General features: G+C 42.4%; 1 protein-coding gene across 5 annotated transcripts in view; it reads left to right on the top strand.

Annotated features, from left to right (window-relative positions):
* The window catches only part of LOC119647624 (adenylate cyclase type 2), a 240,162-nt gene that overhangs the window by 54,804 nt on the left and 162,625 nt on the right, over positions 1 to 22,733 (top strand). For 4 of the 5 annotated variants that reach the window (XM_038048671.1, XM_038048674.1, XM_038048670.1 and 1 more), the window contains exon 2: positions 1,104 to 1,555. In XM_038048671.1, coding sequence (XP_037904599.1) covers positions 1,495 to 1,555 — 61 coding nt within the window. In that variant the 5' untranslated portion in view covers positions 1,104 to 1,494. The remainder of the gene's footprint in view (positions 1 to 1,103; positions 1,556 to 22,733) is intronic. The other variant, XM_038048673.1, reaches the window with a different exon arrangement.

Genomic DNA, 22,733 nt, shown 5'->3' with positions numbered 1-22,733 from the left:
ATACTATAAATGCGTAGATACTTTCATAAGTTATTCTCACGAGACAGCATGAGGAAAGTCAAAGGATATTAATTTCCGTTTTGATGGCACTGTCATGGCCGTTTATGTTACGCCAGTTCAACATTACTGGGAACTTTTAGTTATGTAGGCAGGGGTAGATAGTTTTAGCATAATTGTGTTCCGGAATAGTATGGGAATCCCTGGGCACCTTGAGTTCTCCGCCCATTTTTTGTAGGCTACGTGCCTAGCCTAGTGAACCCCAAAATAACAATAATCCCGAAAGTATGAAGTAGTCACTAAATCAACAAATGTTATGGCAAATAACTGTTAAAGTCATGAACCTCCTTATTGATTTCTATATTTAGAAATGATATTGCATTTCACTGATGACTTTTCCAAATTTTCCCTAATTGAATGGCATTCATGAATATATTTTGGGGTCGTCGGCAAAGACCTCACACCGCCCACATTGCAGCGCCAGCTTTTAAATATGACAAACATCAAAGCCATTAATACCGACGAGGAATATTAAATTCCATTTGACTAATAAAGATTGCTCGGCAGAATATTTCAGAAGCTCCTCCGGCTGGAGAATGTGGAATATTTAATGATTTCTCACTCAATGAATGGAGTTTGCCCGATGGGAAGAACAGATACCTTAAATACTCGTTTAATTATCGTGTATGTACACGGTCCGTCGTCTCCGTATCCAATTTCCACGTAGCTGTCGAACATAACTTACAATAATATCAAAACAAATACGTTGTCACAGATATGCTTTGTAATTCATTATGGGCCGGAAAAGGGGACGAGGCCCGCAAATAATTTCCATTTTCCATTCGCCCGATACCTGTTGGTCCCGGAACAATTCACTGAATGGAAATTATCTTTTAATAGCACATTGCAAGTCAGCAAATGAACAATGATACGCCGGATTCGTACGTACTGCACTTGGATCCCAATTAGATGTATCTACTGCCATATTACATAATAATTTATTAATTATTTTCAATGTCGTATCATTACATCTTGTACGGCAACCGTATCGCATCTACTCGTGTATTCACACTTCGCCGTACTATATCTACTTTAATTTATTGCAGCTAAACGAGGAGTTCTGAACGGGGGAAGACCAACTGCTTCCGAGTGGATTCGAATACGTACAGACCGGGGTACCAGAAGAGTTCTACGTTCTGGCTCACTTCAGCCAGCCGAATGTGTTTATATTCTGTGAAATGTATCTAAAATTCAGCGAGTAATTTCACGTAAGTTATGATTGTTCAAGTGTAGTTTGATAAGAAAAAATTGCGAAAAAAAGATACAAAAGTGTGCGAGGAAGGGGGCAAAAATGATTAACGTGGTGAAGTGAGTATAATTATAGCTTGTGTTAAGAGGCTTCAAGAAATTACAAGCAATTGTGCAGTGATTGGTTCGAAGTATGGCTCGCTTGAGTACTTGTGAGAATTAATGGTGATCATCGATTAAACGGAAACCATGGGGAAAGTGAATCCAGAGGAGGAGAAGCTCCGCCAAGATGACGAGCAAGGTGTATCAGGTGAGTTCAATAGTAAATAAGCGGTAGTGACAGAATAGCTTCATATTGTCATATTTTTATTGACTTCACGTCCAGCGTTTCCGTAATAACGATCCACGTAATGCCGGATCATTTTGTCAACAAGTTCAACGGAAATTACACCATCGTATTATTGTTGGTACAGTGCCGGCCCACTAATGCTTACAATGCAAGGCCAAACGACTAGATTTCTAGATTTATTCAAACCAAATCATTTGGAACACACTGGACGGAGTTGAACACTGAAAATTAGTGTTTATTCGCTACTTCGACCGCGATAAAATGAATGGTTCCCAAACGAAATACAAAAATAGTTTTTCAATTTGCCAACTAATTTCTTAGAAGCGTGACTTTGACATTTAATTCTTTTGGGGTGGAGAACGTTTTACAATATTTCTGATCCCCGATTTTGTAAAATATAGCAATTTTTGACTATAATACATATATAACGTAATCATTAAGATCAGTAACTTGAAAATCTACACTACCCAGAAGAATATTGGTGAAAGCAGGTTATCCAAACAAAATCTGTTTTTTGACAGATTAGTCCATATCAATTCTTTTATGAGTAGGTAGTAGTGCATAGATACAAACGGGATCATCTTTTAAGGCAGACTCACGTATAAAACAATTTTTTTGAAACCGTTTGGCATATTATCACGAGCTTGCAGAAAATTAAAAGGAACAGAGTTTGGAAGGAATCAGACACTAAGCAATCTCTACACATAGTGAAACAGCAATAGGGCCGCGAAGCTCTGTATAGATGTGGCTAGGAGTGACCTGTAAGTGGCGCTTGCGGATGATACATCCGGCGACGTGAAATTTCTGCCGGAGGTATGGACCAGCGCAGACTGTTGGTACTGGTTATCAAGCATTCCTTGGACAGTAAGAGGAAATAGTGAAGATGCCCTCTTCTTCAATTTCTATTGGAATTCTGGGGGGCCAGTGCCTCCGGCATTTTCTCAGTTTGTCTGTCTCTAATATCAGCTACGGTTGAGTGGACGTGAAGCTTAGAATTATTCCATGAGATGAGATTCTCAGTAGATCTACTGCTCGCATCTGGTTGCCAAACGAAAGGCCCACATGGACAAGGGCAAGTTGAGTGAATGACGATCGAGAAGGAGGAACCCCCATCCAACCGTCAGCCTTACCTACCCAGCTTATATAAAAAGTACATGGAAGCTTAGAAAAAGGCATTACAGAGTGCGGTTCAGCAAGAATCAACGTATTCTGCTCCTCGAAACTGGATGACGAGTTGGACTTCCGGAAAGAAGACATCGGTATCGCTCTAATTCAAGAGCCCAGAATCAAAAGAGGCCGCTTCATCAAATATCTCCAAAACAAAGATTACAATTTATTTCTCTCAGACAAGGATCAGGAGAGGCCTAGAACATGCGCCCAGGAAGAGCAACCGGCGCCCTGAATCCAAGTAGGCCACATCATCAACGAGCTTCAAAACAAATACTTTAATTTATTTCTCAGAGATAATGATCAAAACAGGCCTATAGTATTTGTCCAGGGAGAGTTACCGCGTTCACACTGAAGCAGGTGGGAGCGGAAGACGAGTAAATCTCATCGGCTTATAGGCTATATACAGATCTGCACCTGAAGAACTACAACATTCGGCTGCTACATTACACCGATGGAAGCCAACTTGTTGATGGGCTGCGATGGCAATGCAAGGCAAACGTTTTTGGGGCATTTGAGAAATTAACGGACGGGCCAATTCTTACTTCGGAGATCTCCAGAGTGGAATCTTCTGATGAGACTCTGGAACTGCTACTCATTTGCCAGCGAGGAAGACTGTGTTTGAAACTCGACGTCAAGGATGTTCAGCTCCAATAGTCTGTGTGTGTATGTTTGAGGTCGGGGAGAGACAAAGTGTCAGACCTTAGTGGTCCATTGTACTCGATTCCTCCGTCTAACGGAATATCTCGGATTAGTTCATGTATCGCAGGATTTCCGTTAGTGAATGAAAGGCAACCCGCTGCAGTTGTAGCACATCAGCACTAAAAATCTGATGTCGGATGCGTCCATAGGCTAGATTCCGCTTCTTCATAACAGGAGGGATACGTATCATCTTAGAGAATTGCTATTCTGAACATATGTCCAGCTAGTGAATTATAACCAGTCAGAATACCCACAATATTCTGTAAGGTTTCCTGCTTCTGGACAGGATAAATTTTGCAGTATGTTTGTTTGGCTCTGACAGGACACGTTTGATGCGTTTAGCTGCATTAAGGCTCAGCCACCTGCCGTTGTGGGAAGCTTGTTCCCAGTTTTTGATAGCAGCATTAACCATTGCCACTGACATCCCAATTGCTGATTTCGGTTCGGGCATGGCGGAAATTGAACCCTCTTCTGCTAAAACATCCGACATGCCATTTCCTTCTTCACAACAATGACCGGGTACCCGAGTAATTCCACCGTATTGAATCTAGAAACAGAGTTGAATCGATTTCTATAGTCTAGGTCAATTTTTGAAATGATCAAAGGACTGCTCAACGCCCTCAATGCAGCTTGACTATCGCTACAGATTGTCATTCAACCGCTCCTCAATCATCAAGGTTATCGTCTTTAGGTTCGCATACACTTCAACCTGAAAGACCGTTGTCTATTGTCCCAAGGGAAAAGCCCACTTATCGTTTTTTCGAGAGGTAGACTCCGGCCCCAGAACCCTGTTCTCTTCCTGAGCCATCGATGTAGGAGACGTTAGTATACCCTGACACGTATTCTTCTGTTTCATTCCAGTTTTCTCTTCGTTTCAATATAACATTACATTTTCTATCAAACAAATGTATGGGGATGCGAAAATCAGAAGGCATTGCGAAAACTGAATTTAGTTCTTCCATTGATTTTTCCACGTCCATTGTTTCCCCATAAATCTTATCGAATTAGTCTATGAATTGCTCTCATTGCAGTGCTCTGAAATGAGGGCTCCGAGAGCTCCAAATGGGTTAATGCATTCGGAGCTGCGTCGGCTGTCGTACTCATGACACCGATGATACACGGATACACAGTTCTTTGCAGTGCGGCTAGCTTGCAGCAAAAGCTCTTTGCAGTGTCGCCAGCTTGCACCAAAATTTTTTTCTTTTTACCTTAACCCACCACACTACGGATGCATAACCAAACATCGACCTAATAACGACATATATCCACACTATACTACCTGAGGCCTAGGTCTCCATGTCTGTTTGTTCCAAAGAAGCTTGTCTTGATAACTCCAAATATTTCACTTTTTCGGAGAGTTGAAGGCTTGTACCACTCATCTCTCTAAGTCAAAGACCTATCAGTTTCCTCCTTTCTGTAAATAATACCGCATAAGCTTGAACGTGTATTGGCAGATTCTGCAGTTTACATAATAGTGGGTCGATCAGCACACTAAACAGAAGTGGTGATAGCACACCTCCTTGAGGGCAACCTTTCGTAGCTTTTGTTGTTAGGTATCGATCAACATTCACTTCAACACAGAGCAATCTCTGCATTAACATAACGTTGATCCACCAGCAGTGAAGAAGTATGTATGAAGACCACCTTAACCTCGAAAACGATTTCTTAGAAGTTACTCTAAGTGTTCCATATCCTCCTTAAGCATCGCTGGGTAGATGCCATCTGCACCAGATGCTTTGAAGTGTTCAAATGCCAGCATAGCGCCTCTCGCTTTTTCATTGGTAACAACCGCTCTCGCAGTGTCCCGATTCTCCTTGCAACACCTTCATGTTGGTAGGTTTGCAGAAACTGCAAATTCTCTTCTTCCCACTCCTGAGTCCTGTTCTCCCGGGTGGTGTACTTCCAAGAGAGTCTGTATAGACTGAACTCTGGAGTTCATGAAAGTACCACCCAGTTTTCTAAGACTGTCCAACTTGGTCGACCCATCTTTATTAAGGACTCTGCACAGCCTGGAAGTCTCCCGCTTACCTTGTAGTTCCCTACAGTATGCTCTGAAATAGCCCCGTTTCGAAAATTTTACGAGCCTCTCATACACACGCTGTGAATTCCGGAAGTTTAGCCAGTCTCCATCTTCATTGATTTTGCAAGCACGATTTAGAAGTCGTCTGGTTAATTTCCTGAGACTTTGCAATTCTCGGTTCCACCATGAAACCGTTTAACCACGTTGGTCTCGGGAAATAGGACAAGTCCTTCGAAGCACTCTAAAAGTGTGCGATTCAGAGTTTCCAACTGATCTTCTATCGCCAAAGGAGTCATTAGTCGCCCAGGGAACTCCACTTTGTCGCCAAGAAGTTCATTGAACTTTGTCCAGTTCGTTTTTCTAGGATTCCGTCTTTGTATTAGAGACTGTTCGCCTGCAATAGTCATATTAAATTCTAAGTAACGATAATCTGAGAGTAAGACTTCGTCTAGCACTCGCCAGTCTTTAATCAACTGTAATAATTTTGAAGTGCAGATTGTTAGGTCAATACTTCCATTCTTCTTGACCCTACGAACGTAGGGACGCACCCTACGTTCGCGATCATCAGACCAGCTGGAGTGCATTTGCTACTGACCCAACTATGCTGAGCATTCGAATCACAACCTATTAATAGTTCAGGACCACTTGATTGTGCATTCACTACTAGATCCCTTCTTTCCTCGAAGAAGCTCCTAGTCCCCGAACGAACGAACCCATGGCTCTTGAACCAGAATTATGTAAGGACAGTACTGCAACTTTAGCGGCCTTGCTGCTAGTAGATAGGAAATGGTGTTGGCGTGCTGCATGCTAATTTGACTAACCTTCATGTTGGTAGCCATAAGTGCAGTCTAATATAAAAACCGGTGTTAATTGAAAAGTCTGCTGCGTTCAGTGTGGATGTCACCGGGGTTGCCAGCTTGTCCTCACGTTCTGCCGAAAGTTCCGATTTCTCTGGATATCGCCGCACTTGCTCTAGCAACGCCCATGTCCTCATTCCCAAGAAACGTCGCCTTCTTTTGCAGTGCCTTCCATTGTCGTCAGCTGGGAACCCTCCCAGTGTCCGGGCTGCTTGGATATCTTCCCACATACCGGCGTTAGACCAGTTTCTTTCGTTTTTCCTAGTTCAGGCGGAGGAGAAGGTTTCGACAGGCAAGCAGGCAAGTTCCTTCTCCTTCGGGGCTAAAGCTTCCGTTTGCCAAGCATTTCTCTCCCGTTTTTTTGAAGAGCTAACCAACAGTGTCACCCACAGGCTGGCCGTAGTCAGTTTTCCATTTCCTCTTATTAAGTTAGCTGCTGTACTATCCTTTCTGGCTGGTCGCACCATAGACAGCGAGTGCAGGTTTTCCATCGAAATGAAGAGCCTGACTTCCACAGATTTTTCCATGGGGACCATGAATCTGGTGAGGTGTCCAAAATCCGTGCCTCGGCCACGAGCTGGTTTCTTAAAGTCGCGGGTGGATTCAGATTTTGTGACTCCTTACCAATCGGAAAGTTACAATTCTTTGTTTCCATCTTCATGTGATTGTGGACACTCTTACTGTAGTAGTAAATTACCACAGGTTCCCCCACCATGACAAGGTAGTGTCCGAGGGAGAGAATGGTCTGTGAATATTGAATCGGTAACCAGTTCTGCTATCTGACGCCCTGATTTACGCCATCGCTGCATCTGGGGCAGGGTTTTCCACGTCAGCGGAGTTTCTGTCAATCAATATCATCTTGCATTTCGACCTAATATACACAAAATGTAGCTTTCTTCCAATATATAAACTCAGGGTATGATCCCGAATTCTACATTAAATTCGAAAGCAAAACAAAAAACCAAGGACTAAAAAGGCATATAACAAGGGTTTCGGGAGGACGGATGATGGTACTTTGTATGTACATCCTAATGTACGGCTTTATTGCTTGGTGGCAGGCGCTAACCGGAAAATACAAAAGGACTTAACTAATTAATTATATAGTCAGGATTCTGATCAGCAAACAACTCTGACTATGGTAATATCCTTGATGAAGTTTCTCCGACAACTGTCGGCATTTCCAAAGGACTGCGTCACACCTATGTTGCGTCTCTGGGCAGTGTGGAAGATCGGCATTGTGTTTCGGGGTTGTGACAAGATTATATGCGAGATCATAGCGAACGTATTCTTCGACACGCATCCTATAGCTTATTCGTATGGTCTTCCAGAGAATGGCAGTACATTCCAAGCGGAGGTCCCGCAGATACGCTACTACTTCGCTACTGTTGGTAACTAGGAGAACATCCGACCCCCAAGCAAGCCATAGAAAATCTGAGTCTCCTACAGTAAAACCTTCCCACCCTAGTTAGAGCCAGGCAGCACACAATAGGTAAACAACCCTTTGCCAATGCCAAAGAGATCTTCGGTTATAGGGTGGAACAACTGCTATCTTTTCTGAACGCTACAAGCTTGCTCTGATTCTGGGCCATTTGGATTTTACTCCCCTTGTCTTTCCCACGCCAGTGCAATGATGCGGTTCAGCGCGCATTTGCCGATGAAATTTGTAGAAGAAAACGACCGAATATGGCGATTCTAGGCCGATAAAAATGAATTCGCTGAGGATGCGGCTAATCTGACTGTGGGATAAAAGTACTTAATTGCTTGGATCACCGCTAGTATGTTAATTGCTGATCGTACGTATTGCAGCGAGTTTCCTAAACGACGTCATGAAGCATTTTTGTGTCCATCATGCGATCAAGATTGAGGGGAAGTGGAGCGTTGTCGCGAGGATGTACTTTTTAAATTATGTTAGCAACGATGGTTTTGCGATCCTTGAATGAACGCTGGGAATTTTTTTTGCTGAATGTTCGAAGAATGCGAAGTGGAGCCTGGGTGTTAATGTTATATTTATAATGCCAGGAAATTGGCGTAATTAGTACATTTTTCTTCTTGGTTGAGATATGTTCAGGATGTACCACTTCACGGACTCAAGTCTGCTGACATATCGGGCTTACTATCACCATTAACGGCGCAACAACCGGTATCCGGTCTAGACCTGCCTTAGTAAAAAACTCCAGACATTCCGGTTTTGCGCCGAGGTCTACCAATTCGATATCAAAGAACCTGTCATCTAAAAGTATTTTATTGTACGCAAAGATTAAATGGTGAAATTGGTAGCACTGTGTCCAACCAAAACAGCGTAAATCTTCTTTAACTGGCTATTTACCAGGCCCAGTTTTTCCGGCTTTTAAGCACAATATAGATGAATCTCGCCATACCATGGGATGGTCGACAAATTCCAAGTTTCAACACAATTTTTGGGAATCTATGCACCGTACTTTTCGAGGTAGAGTTTAAGGCTCGTTTGTTGTGCTTGTGGAAGAGATGCTGAGGACTGCTGACAGCTGGAACCGTGTTGCCCATTACGTTCGGGCCCTTCTCGTTGCTAAGAAGATAGAGCTCGACCGGTGGAGCATCCGGATGGCAGGGGGCTCCTTGAACTAACAGTTCCCTTCCTCCTCTCCCCTCCCGTTGGTGAAAGGAATTCCCTGATTTGAAGGCTCCGCAAGGCGGGAGAGTTCGGGGGCTGGCCCGAAGTAATGTGACAAACGGTTCCAGGCTAGCTCTCTGACGATGGGGAGGTGTTTAGTTGGTAGTCCGACGACGTACCGAATCGGGAGTCCAACACTGTGTGCGTAAATGCATTCACCTACCCTACCCCAAAAAAAAAAAATATACCTCAGTACCTCGTGGGCAAGAGTTATGGCCTGCAAGTCAGTGAACACTTGAATCACAGCGACTACCAGATTTTGCTGGGATCATGTTGTCTGCAAATGGATAGGTCTTACCAAACGGCAACGGGACCCGGATTCGCAGAAACCGGAGGAAAAATATCTTATTTTCCGAGTTGTCTTAAGAAGGGCTTACGTTAAAAATATTTACAATTTTTTCCGTGCCTGAGGCTACCCAGGCATAACTTGGAGAGTTTTGTGCATATATTGGTGATAACATGGATAAGACGCGATTCAGAGCAATGTCCTCAATGTCACATTTGAATCGTGTAGGGTAGAATGACTGTTTCTGTGATTCTGCTTGTGAAGCCCCAAAATCTATCTGACATGCCTTCTTCACATCACCCTATATGGCTTTTAGACACTATGAGAAAGGATGGGGGGGGGAGGGGGGGGGGGGTGATGTATATATAACAGGGTGCAGATAAGACAATACAGGTTTCGACGGTAGGAACAATAATAATCGTAGTGGACCAAGCTAGGGAGCCATTGGTAAGTGTTGTGCAATGGTGACCATTCGTCAGAAACGCCTTTAAGTCGGCCTGGTGAACGGATTAAGGGCGATTTGGCTTAGATGATTATCCCTGGTTACTTAGTTTAGCTAATCAGGAGTTATTTCTCGAAGAGAGATGATGGGCTGAATTATTTGGTGTTCCCAAAGGTTCCGTATTAGAGTGCGGAGCATCATGTATAATATATTGCTTGTCCTTCATATGCCAGCGGAAGCATTATTGATTAAATTTGTGGAAAACGGTCTATGTAGCTGTAAAGCACCTCGAGGACTTGGAACTTCATGGAAATGAAACTATCCACGCCATAAAATTAAGGGTATATTGGATTCAACGAACGAAAAACCAAACGTGTTTCTATTAATAAATGCAGGAATTTAAAATTGTCAAACTTTATGTTGTCTGGAAACGGATCGACGGTGGTCGATGCTAAGATGAACTCCATGCAGCACTAACCCTGTCAGGGTTCATCACGTTAGTCATGTAAATTTGGCTTAGTGCCCTCTCATTGTGTTCATCTGGAGGTAACAATAAGTACTTCAGATGAATGAAAGCGATCTCCTTGGTTTTGTAGGTTAGTAGACTCTCTTCCATGGCTATTGAATGATCTTAAAGGGACCGAAACTGGAACGATGGGTGGTGCCATACAAATCAATGTTAGTAAGATTAATTGACAGCTTTAATTGTGAAAACATCGTATATATCAACTATGTAGAATTGATACAAATAATTAATTGTATCCGAAGTTTATTTAGAGATAACGAGAGGGAGGGAGAAAGGAAGTGATTCTCCCTGTGTCTGGCGTTTTTCCAGGGGCCGGGGATATAGTCTTTAACAAACTTAGATAGATTTTTCGTGATATATAAGTGCCTCTATTTACCCTGGACTCGAATTTTCTCTCTAAATTCTCCTGGTGTAAAAACTTCCAGAAGGCACACAAAGGAATCGTATTGATCGAAAGTTGTGGGAATCAAGGGCATATTGCCAAGCAGCGCGAGCGCAGTTCTGGAACCTACTTTAATGAGAATTATCAGGTAACGTGGGCAAATTTATACCAATTAAGAAACAAGCCTCTAGGAAGTGTGTAATGAAGTGAAGAGAATCTTAAAGAACAGTCTCCTGTGACACGAATATGGTGGATCCAGAGAGTTATTTTCAGTACATTTAAAGACTATGTGGCTACTTATTCTATAATGACTAACGGTTATTCTCTCAGCAAATAAAGGATCGCGACTGTCATAAAGCAAGAGATGATAATGGTACCCGCTGATATCAAGAATAGCTGCTGCCGAATACAGGGAAACAAAACGTATGTACCGTATGTACTGAAGAAACCAGCTAAGTCAGCGGGATGACTGCTACCTTTAAATGTGCGGACGTTTGCATATGGTAGTATCTCTTTACTCGCCGACCCAAGTCAGCGCGAAAATATCCTCCCCATACACTCTGTCAGTACAGATTCCGTCATGGCGTCCATTGCCACCTCAAAAAATAAAAAATCGGTTGGGCTTGACAAAATCCCCTACATTGTTCTAAAGGAATACGCTCCTAGTATTGATCATGTCCTCCATCATTGACCATTGTCTAATCAATGTCCCCTTCCCAACAGATTGGAAGAGTGCTCGAATAGTTCCTATCCCGGAAAAGAACCAGAACCCTCTAAATCCCGATAGCTACAGGCCTATTTCTATCCTATCATCCTCCGTCAAGATCTTCGAGCGGTCCACAAAAGCCATCATCGACGAGCACTGTGACTCCAATCATTCACTCCCGGATTTTCAATTCGCCAATCGACCCAAACACTCGATTGAGCATGCAATCCTCGTGCTCAAATCGGACGTCTTTCTGGGCCTCAACCGGAAGGCGCGGACCATAACCTATCTCCTCGACATAAAGAAGACTTCGGCTCTGTATGGTGTGGACTCGTTTATAAACTTTCCGAGGTCTTCCATTTTCATCCGCACTTCTGCAAGCTAATTCTTAGCTTTCTCGACGGGCGGAAAACCCAAGTTCAACTCTCTCTTCTCTCTATTCCGGCTGGCATCCCTCAGGGATCAGTCCTCTCTGCTAAACTCTTCTCCATGTCCACCGTAAACTTACTCAAACCAGCCTCACACCCAAACCCAATTCGAATCCGCCAATACGCGGATGACCTCATCCTTTACATCTCCATCAGAAACATCATGGTCGCTTAAGCCCGCCTGAATTCCTATTCCATCGAGCTTTATCGGTACTTCACACGTTTGAAACTCTGCCTAAACCCGCAGAAATGTGAGACTATCGTATTTTACGGCAACGCAAAGATGATGCCGAAAATAAGGAGTGACATATGAACCATATCCCTCAAAATTCGCAACGCCCCAGTCCCAACCGTGAATTAAGTCACCTTCCTTGCGGTGACTATGAATTCCCGCCTACCCCACCTCCCACATATCACGACAGCACTAAGCCATACAACTGGCGCCTTCAAATCCCTTTACCCAATCCTGAAACACAATGTCCTAACTCTTCCCAAAGTCAAGCTGTTCTGATACAAACAGCTCATCTGTCCGATGAGTTTCCCTACCTGAATCGAACGACTCCGACTCATATAGTGCAAATTGCTACTGTTCCAACGCCTACATCTCCTATCCTCTACTACTTCCGCCAGACGCCCCACAACAACGCCGTCCTAGCCAGTCATGACCTGAACTTCCTGAATAAACGTCTATCCCGAACCTAATCCACTTATCTCCTAGGTCATGCAGATCCAGATTGTCGAAAAGAATCTTCTACGAACTCATCTGTTCCCTCAAACGCTGTTATCTCTTCAGCCCCGAAAGATCCTTTTCAACCCCGATGGTACAAGTGATCTTCTACACCGTCAACTACTCCTCATCCCAATTTTCAAACCCAGCCCATCCCCAACGCCAATCCTAGCTTCATTTCCCAAACGCCTCCCGCATGCACCCCATCCCAACCCACCTCCTAGTTCCTCCCCCAGCCCGGCCGTTTTTATCTAAAAATCAGTGAGTGGAGATTTTTTTCGACTTTCCCTCCAGAATGTTCAACAATTTTTCTTAGTATGCTTTTCTAGTGACAAGTTAGTCCTTAGATTAAGTTACACTGTTAAGGTAGTCCATAGTTAGTTTCGTCCGGATAGATGAATGGTTTGAGCACAATTGTTTTATGATAGTATCTCACAGACGCAAAGTTGGTGAGATAAAATGTTGATGCTTTTTGAAAGACCTGTGTATATAGAAAATAGTCGACGGTATACCAAAAAAATACAAATCTTTTATGGAATATTATTTTAAATTTACAAGATATACACCTTTATAATGCGGCTGATCGTAGTAGAAATCTATGGGTTTAAAATACAAGAAAATCTTTTTGCTCGAATAACATTATTTTAATATCGGAAACATAAGTTTTTAAATTCTAATCATAAACCTTATCATTAGTTGATAAGGAAACTGACGTACTTCAGAAAACATAAATTGATAAGGTGAATTATCAGCTATTGCCACCTAAACCTGTGAATCTTTTGATTGGCTAATCTCAATATACACCTGTTGTAAATTTGCTATACTTTTTTTCCATTGTCGATTGGAAAATAACTCCTCATTATTCAACAACCAAAAATATACCTTAATAAAAATAGATTCTTTTTTTTCTTAAGATAAAAGAAATTTCAATCTCAGATTCGTACATTCCATCAATTTCAAGATCAATGCCGATCAATTTTCCTTTATGAATAACATTCCAGTGAAGCTTATCAAAATAAACACTCAGACGAGGGTGAGGTTAAGCCATCCAAGTGTTAATGGGACGGGGATGGGCGCCGAGATTAGCATGTTGTCTAAATATTTAGATAGTGTACTTTCGTCGATACAGATTTTTGAAAATCAAATTCAAGAGATTGGAGCGAAATCAATTTCAGGGAAAATTTGAAGTTAATCCATGATAGTAGTAGTACTACGAGTATGTAATAATTATTTTCAGTTAATTTGCTCAGAGAATGATGTATCGCACAAACTTTATGCTGATAGAATTTTACGATAGGAGCTGACAAATCACTTTAAAAAACTTCAATAAGCCTCAACCGGGGCGTTTACCTTTTAATTGAGTCGATAATGATGTATGTTTACTCTAATTTTCCACGAATTTTGGAGTGTTTCCCCTGCACTAAACACGTACTGAAACCAAGAGATTTTCTGTGAAATTATGATTTTCCCAGACCTGGCGTATGTACACATGGTATTCTTAACCATGTTCTTGATGATCTTAGATGTCTGTCTGTTCGTTATAATAATTCCTGCTATCAGCCTATATCTGAAGTTCACTTAGAAATTCATAGAAATGCTGTTTTATTTATTCCTTTCTATTGTATTTACATATCGTATGTTGATATGTATCTTTTATAATGAAAAGCAAATCCGGTTCTTAATAAAAAGCAAGAAACCGCAATCGTTTGTGCTGTCAATAATATGTCTCCTTCCATGTTTATTTCGTTATCTTCAATGAGGCATCACTTGAGAATGTCTAATAAAACTTCATATAAAGTGATTGACATAATGGCAAAACGATAAATGTTCTTCTGGTTTATATACGTTTGTTTGTCAAGGTAATACTCATATGCATACTTGTTTAAATATGCCGAGGTTATTAATGGATGACTTAAGTGGGGTTAGCAGGGCTAGGTGTAGACTATGATGGCTTAGCTTATATGGATAATTTTCATTCGATTAATGATAATGCCCGGAGTCATTCGCAAGGCTTGTCATGGAAGAAGGAATCTATAATTTCAATCTGAATAGCTAATTGACTGAGGAAAATGCAGAATTTTTAAAGTGTTACAGGCGCTTTCTGGAAAAGCGGCAACCTCTCTTGGCTGTTGGTGATGAGAATGAAGTGTAAGGTTCGCAACGGACAACTTCAGAAATTGGAAAGCACGTATCTGAAATCGATCCCTTAAAACGCTAAGTATATGTAAAGAACTTAGGGGAAATAAGAGGATCAGACGGTCATCCTAAGTGGCCGAGAACGACCTAGAGGGTAGAGCTATTCCAGAAATCTAAAAAGTTGGCGAAATTAACCGTGAAGGTCCGTCCGCAAAGACTGAAGCTCCATCAAAGTGCTCGGTCGACACATTCTTGCACGCCTCTGCGCTAGCCAGGCTCGGGAATGTGATGGGATCCTTTGAGCGCTTTGATCCGTCACGTGTCATTAATATAAAATTAACGTGTCTATACCGATGCGTGAGTCCGTAAGCGATTTCAAAATAAACAACAAACGAAGGAATTCGCGATGGCCTAATGAAACAAACCAGAAGGCGAGCTAAAACTGGAAAATTAAAAAAATCGACTCGATCATGGTTTCTTCTGCCTCAGATCGTGATTGAGGCGCGGCCCTGAGGTTCCCTACCGTCCTTGACATCCTCAGGCCAGTATTTCAGAGGATAGGGACATCTTTCATTTGGTACCCTGCATGACTTTGGAAAAAACTTTCGAATCCCCCCTTTGCATGTAGCCTCCCTTTAAACTCCACCTAAATTTATGCCACTCGCTGTATGTGTGAGATTTCATAGTTCCCATCTGTCCACCAAATTTCGTTCGGATCGATTTAGCCGTTTTGGAGAAAAGTGCGTGTGACAGACAGACAGAAATACAGTGAATCAATTTTAATAAGGTTTCGTTTTACACAAAGGCTTTACATAAGGTTTTGTTTTAGATAAAACCTTAAAGATGAAAAAAAGAAAAGAAATGAGATCCAATTAAAAAAATCGCACTAATGTTGATTCACTCCGAGTTCGGCGTGGTGTGTATTTATGGTGATGCTGATTCTGTTTGTGGATTAGAATAATTAAATATGAATTTCATAATTATATAATCTACTACTTCATTTTCCTCAAAAAAACTTTTTGAGAGTTCCTGGTTGTTTGAGCAATGAACCACGCTTCTTGCACTACCAAATTCTTAACCAAAAATTTTGGATGTGCACTGGGATTTTCTCAGGATCGGGCTGCGAAAAATCACTTTTGGTTTACATTGTGATATCACCGGAAAATTGTAATACCAGAATGTCCACGTATCCCCGGAATATCAACGGTATTTACATGAATCCGAAATGAATTTTCGAGCAAGGACAATATCTAAAGTTGAAACACCGCAGAGACGACGGGGATCCTTCCTTCCTTCTGCGGCAATTGATACACACGAGTTTACAGCATTTGTATTAATCATAATTAAAGCCTTTGAACAATTGTTCGCAATGGCAGAAGTCAAATCGCGCACGATACCAGCATTGGTGTTGAACCAATCACCTCGCGTCCTTCCAGGTTTATGTGGCACGCCCGCTGGGATAACAACTTCATCGGCGCCTCAATCAACAACTTGCTCTACTCCAACGTATCCCTTTACACTCCTGGCTCTGTCGATGTTGGAAAGATCCGCTTCCAGTGTCCGAACAGGAGCTGCTCCTTACCACCAGATGCTTCCGTGGAAAATATTCCAGCGTCACCTCCCGTCTTCACGGTTGTCCCCGGTGCCAATCCAAAAGCTTTTCCCATCTCACCGCCTAGTCCAGCTGTTCAACCAAGAACCGGTCCCCATGCCGCTATGTTTGCCTTGACATCTGTAGAGTTCATCTTGCAGCAACATGCGCGTGCGCCTGCGAATGCCAATGCAGTAAATCATTCCTCTCTGTCAATATTAATTCGCCCGAAAGCATTCAATAATATGCAATTTGCAGCGAACAGTAGGGTAATTGCACATTATGAAATGCATTATTTGAGCAAATTAATTCAGAAAGAGGCGAATGAGATTGCGCGCAGTGCTGATCACATTGTCTCCTACAGTGTACGTTACGGTCTTGAATGAAGTGCTGTAACCGACTTTAAGGCCTTGATCCAATATTGATTGTTGTGGCAACGATTATATTATACTCAGGTTAGCGAAGGCAGCCGCAGCTCCAAGCACTCAACCCTCTTATTAAGCCCATTGTACTGCTCCCTAAAATTGTCTTCTCGGCTACCTCGCGTCTGCCACGTTCGAAAGCTGAGAAAAACTTTTCCAGAGCTGAAGATTGCGCAGATTTTGAGGTATCTTCGTCTAAGGTTTGGGGAGACTGGCCAACTACATGTGAAATGCAGAACTGCCTTGTCCTTTTCTTCATATCGTCTACGGCCAAAACCACTAGACTAAGTTTTCCTTCTGCTAGTTTAAGAAGCAGTGTTAGGTTTCTTTCATTAAGATTTCCATGTGATGACAGAAAGTCAAATTTTCTCATTCAACTGCGATGTTATAGTGCCTTGGCACCCACATCAGATATGTTTCGTTCAGCAGCAACTGATGCGGCCTTACAAAAACAGAGGTGTGTTTGTATGAGGTGGGGGAAAGGCAAAGCCTCTGAGTACTCAGAACTTATTGGTCCACTCTACTTGATTCCCCCTTTTGATGGAATATCCCGAATTCGTTTATGTATCACAGGATTTTCAATAGTGTATATGATGCTACCTGGTGAAGCTCGAGCATATTAGCACCAAAAATCTGATTTCCGATTTGTTCTTAGACAGGGCATGCATATAGAAAATGTTCTCTAGATCGCTCTTTCCCATTACAGGCTGAGCACGCATCATGCACATCGAGAATCCCTATTCTGAAAATATGTCCACTTAACGCCACAATGCTTCGGCAAGTTTTTCTGCTTTTCGACAGGATAAACTTTGCAGTATGTTTGTTTGTGTCTTATAGAATAAGTTTTGTGTGTATAGTAAGTTCGTTCCCAGTTTTCCTCTGCACTACAGTGATCAGGTACCCAGAGTAGTCCCACCGTATTGAATCTAGGAATACAATTCAATCGGTTTCTTCAACCGCTGGCCAATCATCCAGTTTGCTGGCCTTAGGATCGCATACACTTCAGCCTGCAAGATCAGTGCTTATTGTCCGAAGGAAAAGCCTACTTATCTTTTTTATACAAACAGTAGGCTCCTGCTCTAGAATCCTGTTCTGTTTTTGAACCATCAACCTAGAAGACCTCGACCTCGACCACTATTTGCCACAGCTATGCCATGTGCAGTCCAGAGAGTAGTGAGTCGATCAAAATGCCCCATAGAAACCGTGATAGTACTCCTCCTCCGGTGGACCCTTTCGCTATTTCTGTTATCAGGTACCGATCAACACTCATTTCAGCACATACAAATCTCTGCTTTAGCATAACATAGATCCACCTTCTTAGTTCAGTTAGTTAACTTTCATCGACGCTAGACGGCATCACAAAGTCTTTGGAAAGATGCACAGTTAACGGTCCCTTTAATGTTTATGAACACCCTTATCGCGTATTCACCTTTTAAAGTGTCACTTTAGTGTCGCTGGATAAATGCCATCCATGCCAGGTGCTTTGGAGTGTTCAAAGGGCAATATAGCAGATGCCCCTTTTTCTTTATAACCACCGTTCTCACAGTGTCCCAATTGCCCGTCCGTCACTTCCGTGTGGAAAGTTTTGCAAAAACCGCCATTTCTCTGTCTGCAACTTCTGTCACCTGTTCTAACGGATGGTACACTTTAAAGAAAGTCTTTACAAACTCAAGTCTGAAGTTCGTAAAAGTTCCATCCGATCTTCTAAAAGAGTGCAACTTGGCCAATTCACCCCTCTAAGGACTTTGTATAGAAACCCTACAAGTCGTAACAGTATGCTCTAAAGCAGTCTCGCTTCGAGATTTTTACGACCCTCTTATATTCATGCTATGAATTCCCAAAGTTTAACCAGTATTCATTCTCATTGCTTTTGAACGCACGAATCAGAAGTCGTCTGGTTGTTTTTCTAAGCTTTTCTAGCTTTCGATTTCACCAGGAAACCTTTCTACCTCTTTTACCTCGTCAAATAGGACAAGTGCCTTCCAAGTACTCTAAAAGTGTGCAACTCAGAATTTCCAATTGATCTTCTCTCGCCGAAGGGGTTCTCACTCATATAGGGAGATGCATTCTTGACAACAAGAAGTTCATTTCCCTTTCCAGATTGTTAGGTCAATTCCTTCACTTCTTCTTGGCTCCACGAACCCTACGTTCGCGGTCATCAGACCAACTGAAGTGATAAAATTAAGTAGCTTTTCTCCTCAAGAATTGCATTTACTGCATAGTGCCCCAAAAATATGCTGAACCTTCGCATTGCAACTCATTGAGAGTGTAAGGCCACCTGATTCTATATACTCTGCCAGATCCCGTGTTTCTAGCGTTGGTGGGGGAACCATGAAGTAAAACAGCTGAGCCGACCACAATGTTTCCCTTCTTGCCTTTAACCTGGTATTGTAAGATGATCCAAACTGGGTCCTGGGAACAGGATTGTCTCAGCAAGGTTGTATCTAACGATTTTGACATCAAGATGCAGATTCAAGGTCTCGAGGATCTTTCATTGAAGATGATCCTAGTGACTTTATTGATTCAATATTTGTGGTATTGGATGTTGTTAAATCGAGCCCGTGACTCTTGCACCAGAAATATATAAATGCAGTCCTGTAGCTTCGTCAACAATGTTTCCGTTTTCATGCGTGCGTTTTCTTTGAATATTCCCACACTTTCTTTCTTTTGCAGTACATTTCATCGCTAGCTAGGAGCTTTACCAGATTTATGGTGTCCGGGCTGAATGGTTTCGTTTCCACATATCGGTATTAGACCAGTTACATTCAAATCTCCATCTCTATTTGCTTCGCTTTTCCTGATAGAAGTGGAAGAGAAGGTTCTAACAGGGAACAGTTAGCATATAGTCCCCTCTCCTTTACGGTTGAATTCCGATCCTTCGTCCATGGCTGACTCATTGGTGAAGAATATTAAGTTCATAAATTCAAATCACTCGTTGCTATTTGTTCATCATTTTTCTCTTTTTGCCACTACTACGGAGAGCCTTTTGTCAAGCAGCAGGAGTTACGGCAAGTGATAATCGCCCAGGTTCTGGTCGCCTGACCACAAGTTTGGACGCCTTCTCACGTCCCGATGTTTGTAAGTCTATATGTGTCGTTAACCACTTTGTGTTTCACATCTGATTAAATGGAAAGATAAACGATAGTTCTGAGTCCACAGTCGGCGTAGTTCTCATTGCTCTAGTAATACTTAGTCTACCCTTTGGAACTGTTGTAAGAGGTTCGTGCTATGAGCAATATAACATATAGCCTGAAAGTCCCGTTTCCTTACGTATCGTGATCCTACCGCACTAGGGGAATCTACAGGATCTCTAGTAGTATTCCTGGATATCATGCTTTGAAATTATCTTGGAGACTAGATGCACCCCTAAATACTAGACTATCTGTACTAGATGGAATTCTACGCCTGACAAGGCTTATCTTCCAAGTTGTATTCAAGCAGTGTATCCAGAAACTTGCCACTAATTATTACAATTAGTTTGTCTTTAAATGTTTGCGCAAACACCTTTGTGCTCTCCAGTTGTTATGACAAGGTGTCAGGAAGAGAGAACCCCTGCCTGAACGCTAGGAAAACTGGACTAGTTATGTTCACTAGGAACGCCAGGTGAGGCAGCTATACGCTACCCACCTTAGCAGGGGCGGAAATCCAGCTGACACAAACATTCAAGTATTTAGGAGTAGATTTCGACACCAAGTTAAGGTGGAAGCACCATATCCAGAGAGTAGTAGGCTGACGTTTGTAGAGAACGGACGTGTCTACAAATTGATATTCTTAATAAAAATAATTTAAAATTGAAATTAAATTAACTTTTATCTAGAATATAAAAAGATATTTGTATTACTTAATTAATAATATATAATTTAAAACTTAATTGAAACTAATTTACTTTTGATTTGTTATCTAAGTTACTTTTCCTTAAAAAGTTTTGAGAAAAAATTCGTTTTTTTTGGCTTGGCGGGAATGAGTGGCGAGCCGCCGACGGGTGGCGGACCAGACCGGCCCCCCACCATAAGGCTTAGGGGCACTCGGAGTCTCCAAAGGTAGCCAGAAAAAAGGTTAAGCTTTCTTCGACTACTTTTGCAGTCATGGAGGAACCGGGCTGCCTTGAGGGCGAACAAGTTTTCGACAGCGAATCTGTCCGTATGGAGGACATAGAGAGCAGTAAAGCAGACGATACGAGAGTCAGGTGGCGATGGAAAAGTCCCAGAAGAGGATGTTAACCAGGCAAGTTACAGTAGTGAAGATGGAAAATTGGGTGAGTTTTTGGTCTATGTTTCCAAAAAATTAAAGAAAAAAAACAAAACTCAAGAAAAAATGTTAAATAATGTAAAAAATAATGCAAGTACGAGTGAAAATTTAAAAAATGGTCCGACTGGGGATACAATTAGCACCCGAAATAAAGAAAAAGGGGAAAGGGTGCCCTCCATTAATGTTTATAAATTAGGTGGTAGAGATTTAGCCACTCTACTTAATAGGAGCGCGGGGCTCTCAAATTTTGTTATTAAAAAGACGGGGGCCGAGAGAGCCCAAGTCAAATGTAATAAAATTGCAGATTACAAAAAAGCACGGGAGGTCCTCGAGCGAGTGAAGGCTCCTCACTTCACCAACACAAGGAAGAGAAGGTGCAAACCTTCCTTCTGAAAGGCTTGGATGCGGAGGAAGAGCCCGATGGGGTGCTAAAAATGCTCAGGGAGACGGGAGCTGAGGTCAATTTCCTCTCAGTGTCACGGTTTAGTACGAGGAGATCCGTTTTGGAAAAACGAATCCTGCCGCACTTCCTCGTGCAGATAAGCCCGGAGAACCGGGGAAGCGATCTGATCGGCATCAGGTCGCTTAATTATCAGGCTATTCGTTTTGAGCGCCTGCTAAGGGGCGAAATAGTCCAGTGTCGAAGATGCCAGCGCTATAGTCACTCGGCAGTGAACTGTCAAATGACCTTACGATGTGTAAAGTGCTGAAGCAGATGGCAAGGAAAAAACTTTCTGTGTTAACTGCGGAAGCGGAGGGCATCCAGCTTTGTACCGTGGATGTCCTGCATACCGCAATGTTAAGGTCACAAGGCACCGAGATCGGCCCAAAGAACGAAGGTGTCAGCGGCGTTGGACGGTACCATCCCTTCGGCACCAATCGTCTCGGGGATCCCATTCGCAGAAGTAGTTCGACAAGGGGGAGCTAAGAAGCCCCAACAAGATGCAAGTGGCTGGATGAACACTATCCTCAATAAAATACTAACCATGTGTGAAAATATGCAGCATACGCTACACGTACACAATACAAAAATAAATAGCATAACAGAATACTTACACAAGCAGCATGCCTCTAACATTCAAGGATTTTGAATTCGTGTGGAACGATAGACGAAATTGTGATGGGGGAGGTGGTACCGGAATACTTGTGGGTCGCCATTATCATTTCAGGCATATTAATAGGCCTGAATTTGAAACCTTTGATTGTATCGAAGTCTGTATTCTTTTTTCACAATCCCAGAGGGGTATTCCTCAAATCTTGGATAGAGCAATACCAGATAAAGTGTAAATGCGAATTATATGGGTCAGAAAGTCCAACCTGGCCCAGAGCAAATTCCTATCTGGATTTGTGCATTGCTGACGCGCGCTTGAACTTTAATTTTAGGAATCCTCAACGGAAACTACAGACTCTTCCTTACGATAGCGACCATAACACTATTCTTATTGAAGTTCTGTTTGATGGACGAAGAGTTCGCCTTCTGCCGATGGACAGTGGCGTCCACAGGCTGAACTTTAAACAAACAAATTGGAAGAAATTCCAAGAGAGTTTTATTCGGGGATATCGAGAGGAATGCCCACCTCTTGATAGGGAAAACGATAGTACAATTGCACCAGCTGACAGGAACTTGAGCACCGAGGAAATACTTTAGTATCTTCTCAACCTGGAGAACTTGACGCTGGAAACAATTGAACAAGTCGTCCCTAAGATTAAACCTCGCAATAATATGGAAGGATATGAAACTGCAGCCATAAGACGGTTGAAAAAAGTGAAAAGCCTTCTGCTCTCTCGCGTCAACAAAATCTATCGGAGATATGGGGACTAAATCACTTCTAATGATCGCGCGGGATCT

This window comes from Hermetia illucens, chromosome 2 (assembly GCF_905115235.1).
Source record: "Hermetia illucens chromosome 2, iHerIll2.2.curated.20191125, whole genome shotgun sequence".
NCBI classification, from domain to species: Eukaryota; Metazoa; Arthropoda; class Insecta; order Diptera; family Stratiomyidae; genus Hermetia; species Hermetia illucens.
This window is presented reverse-complemented; position numbering and strand designations above follow the sequence as displayed.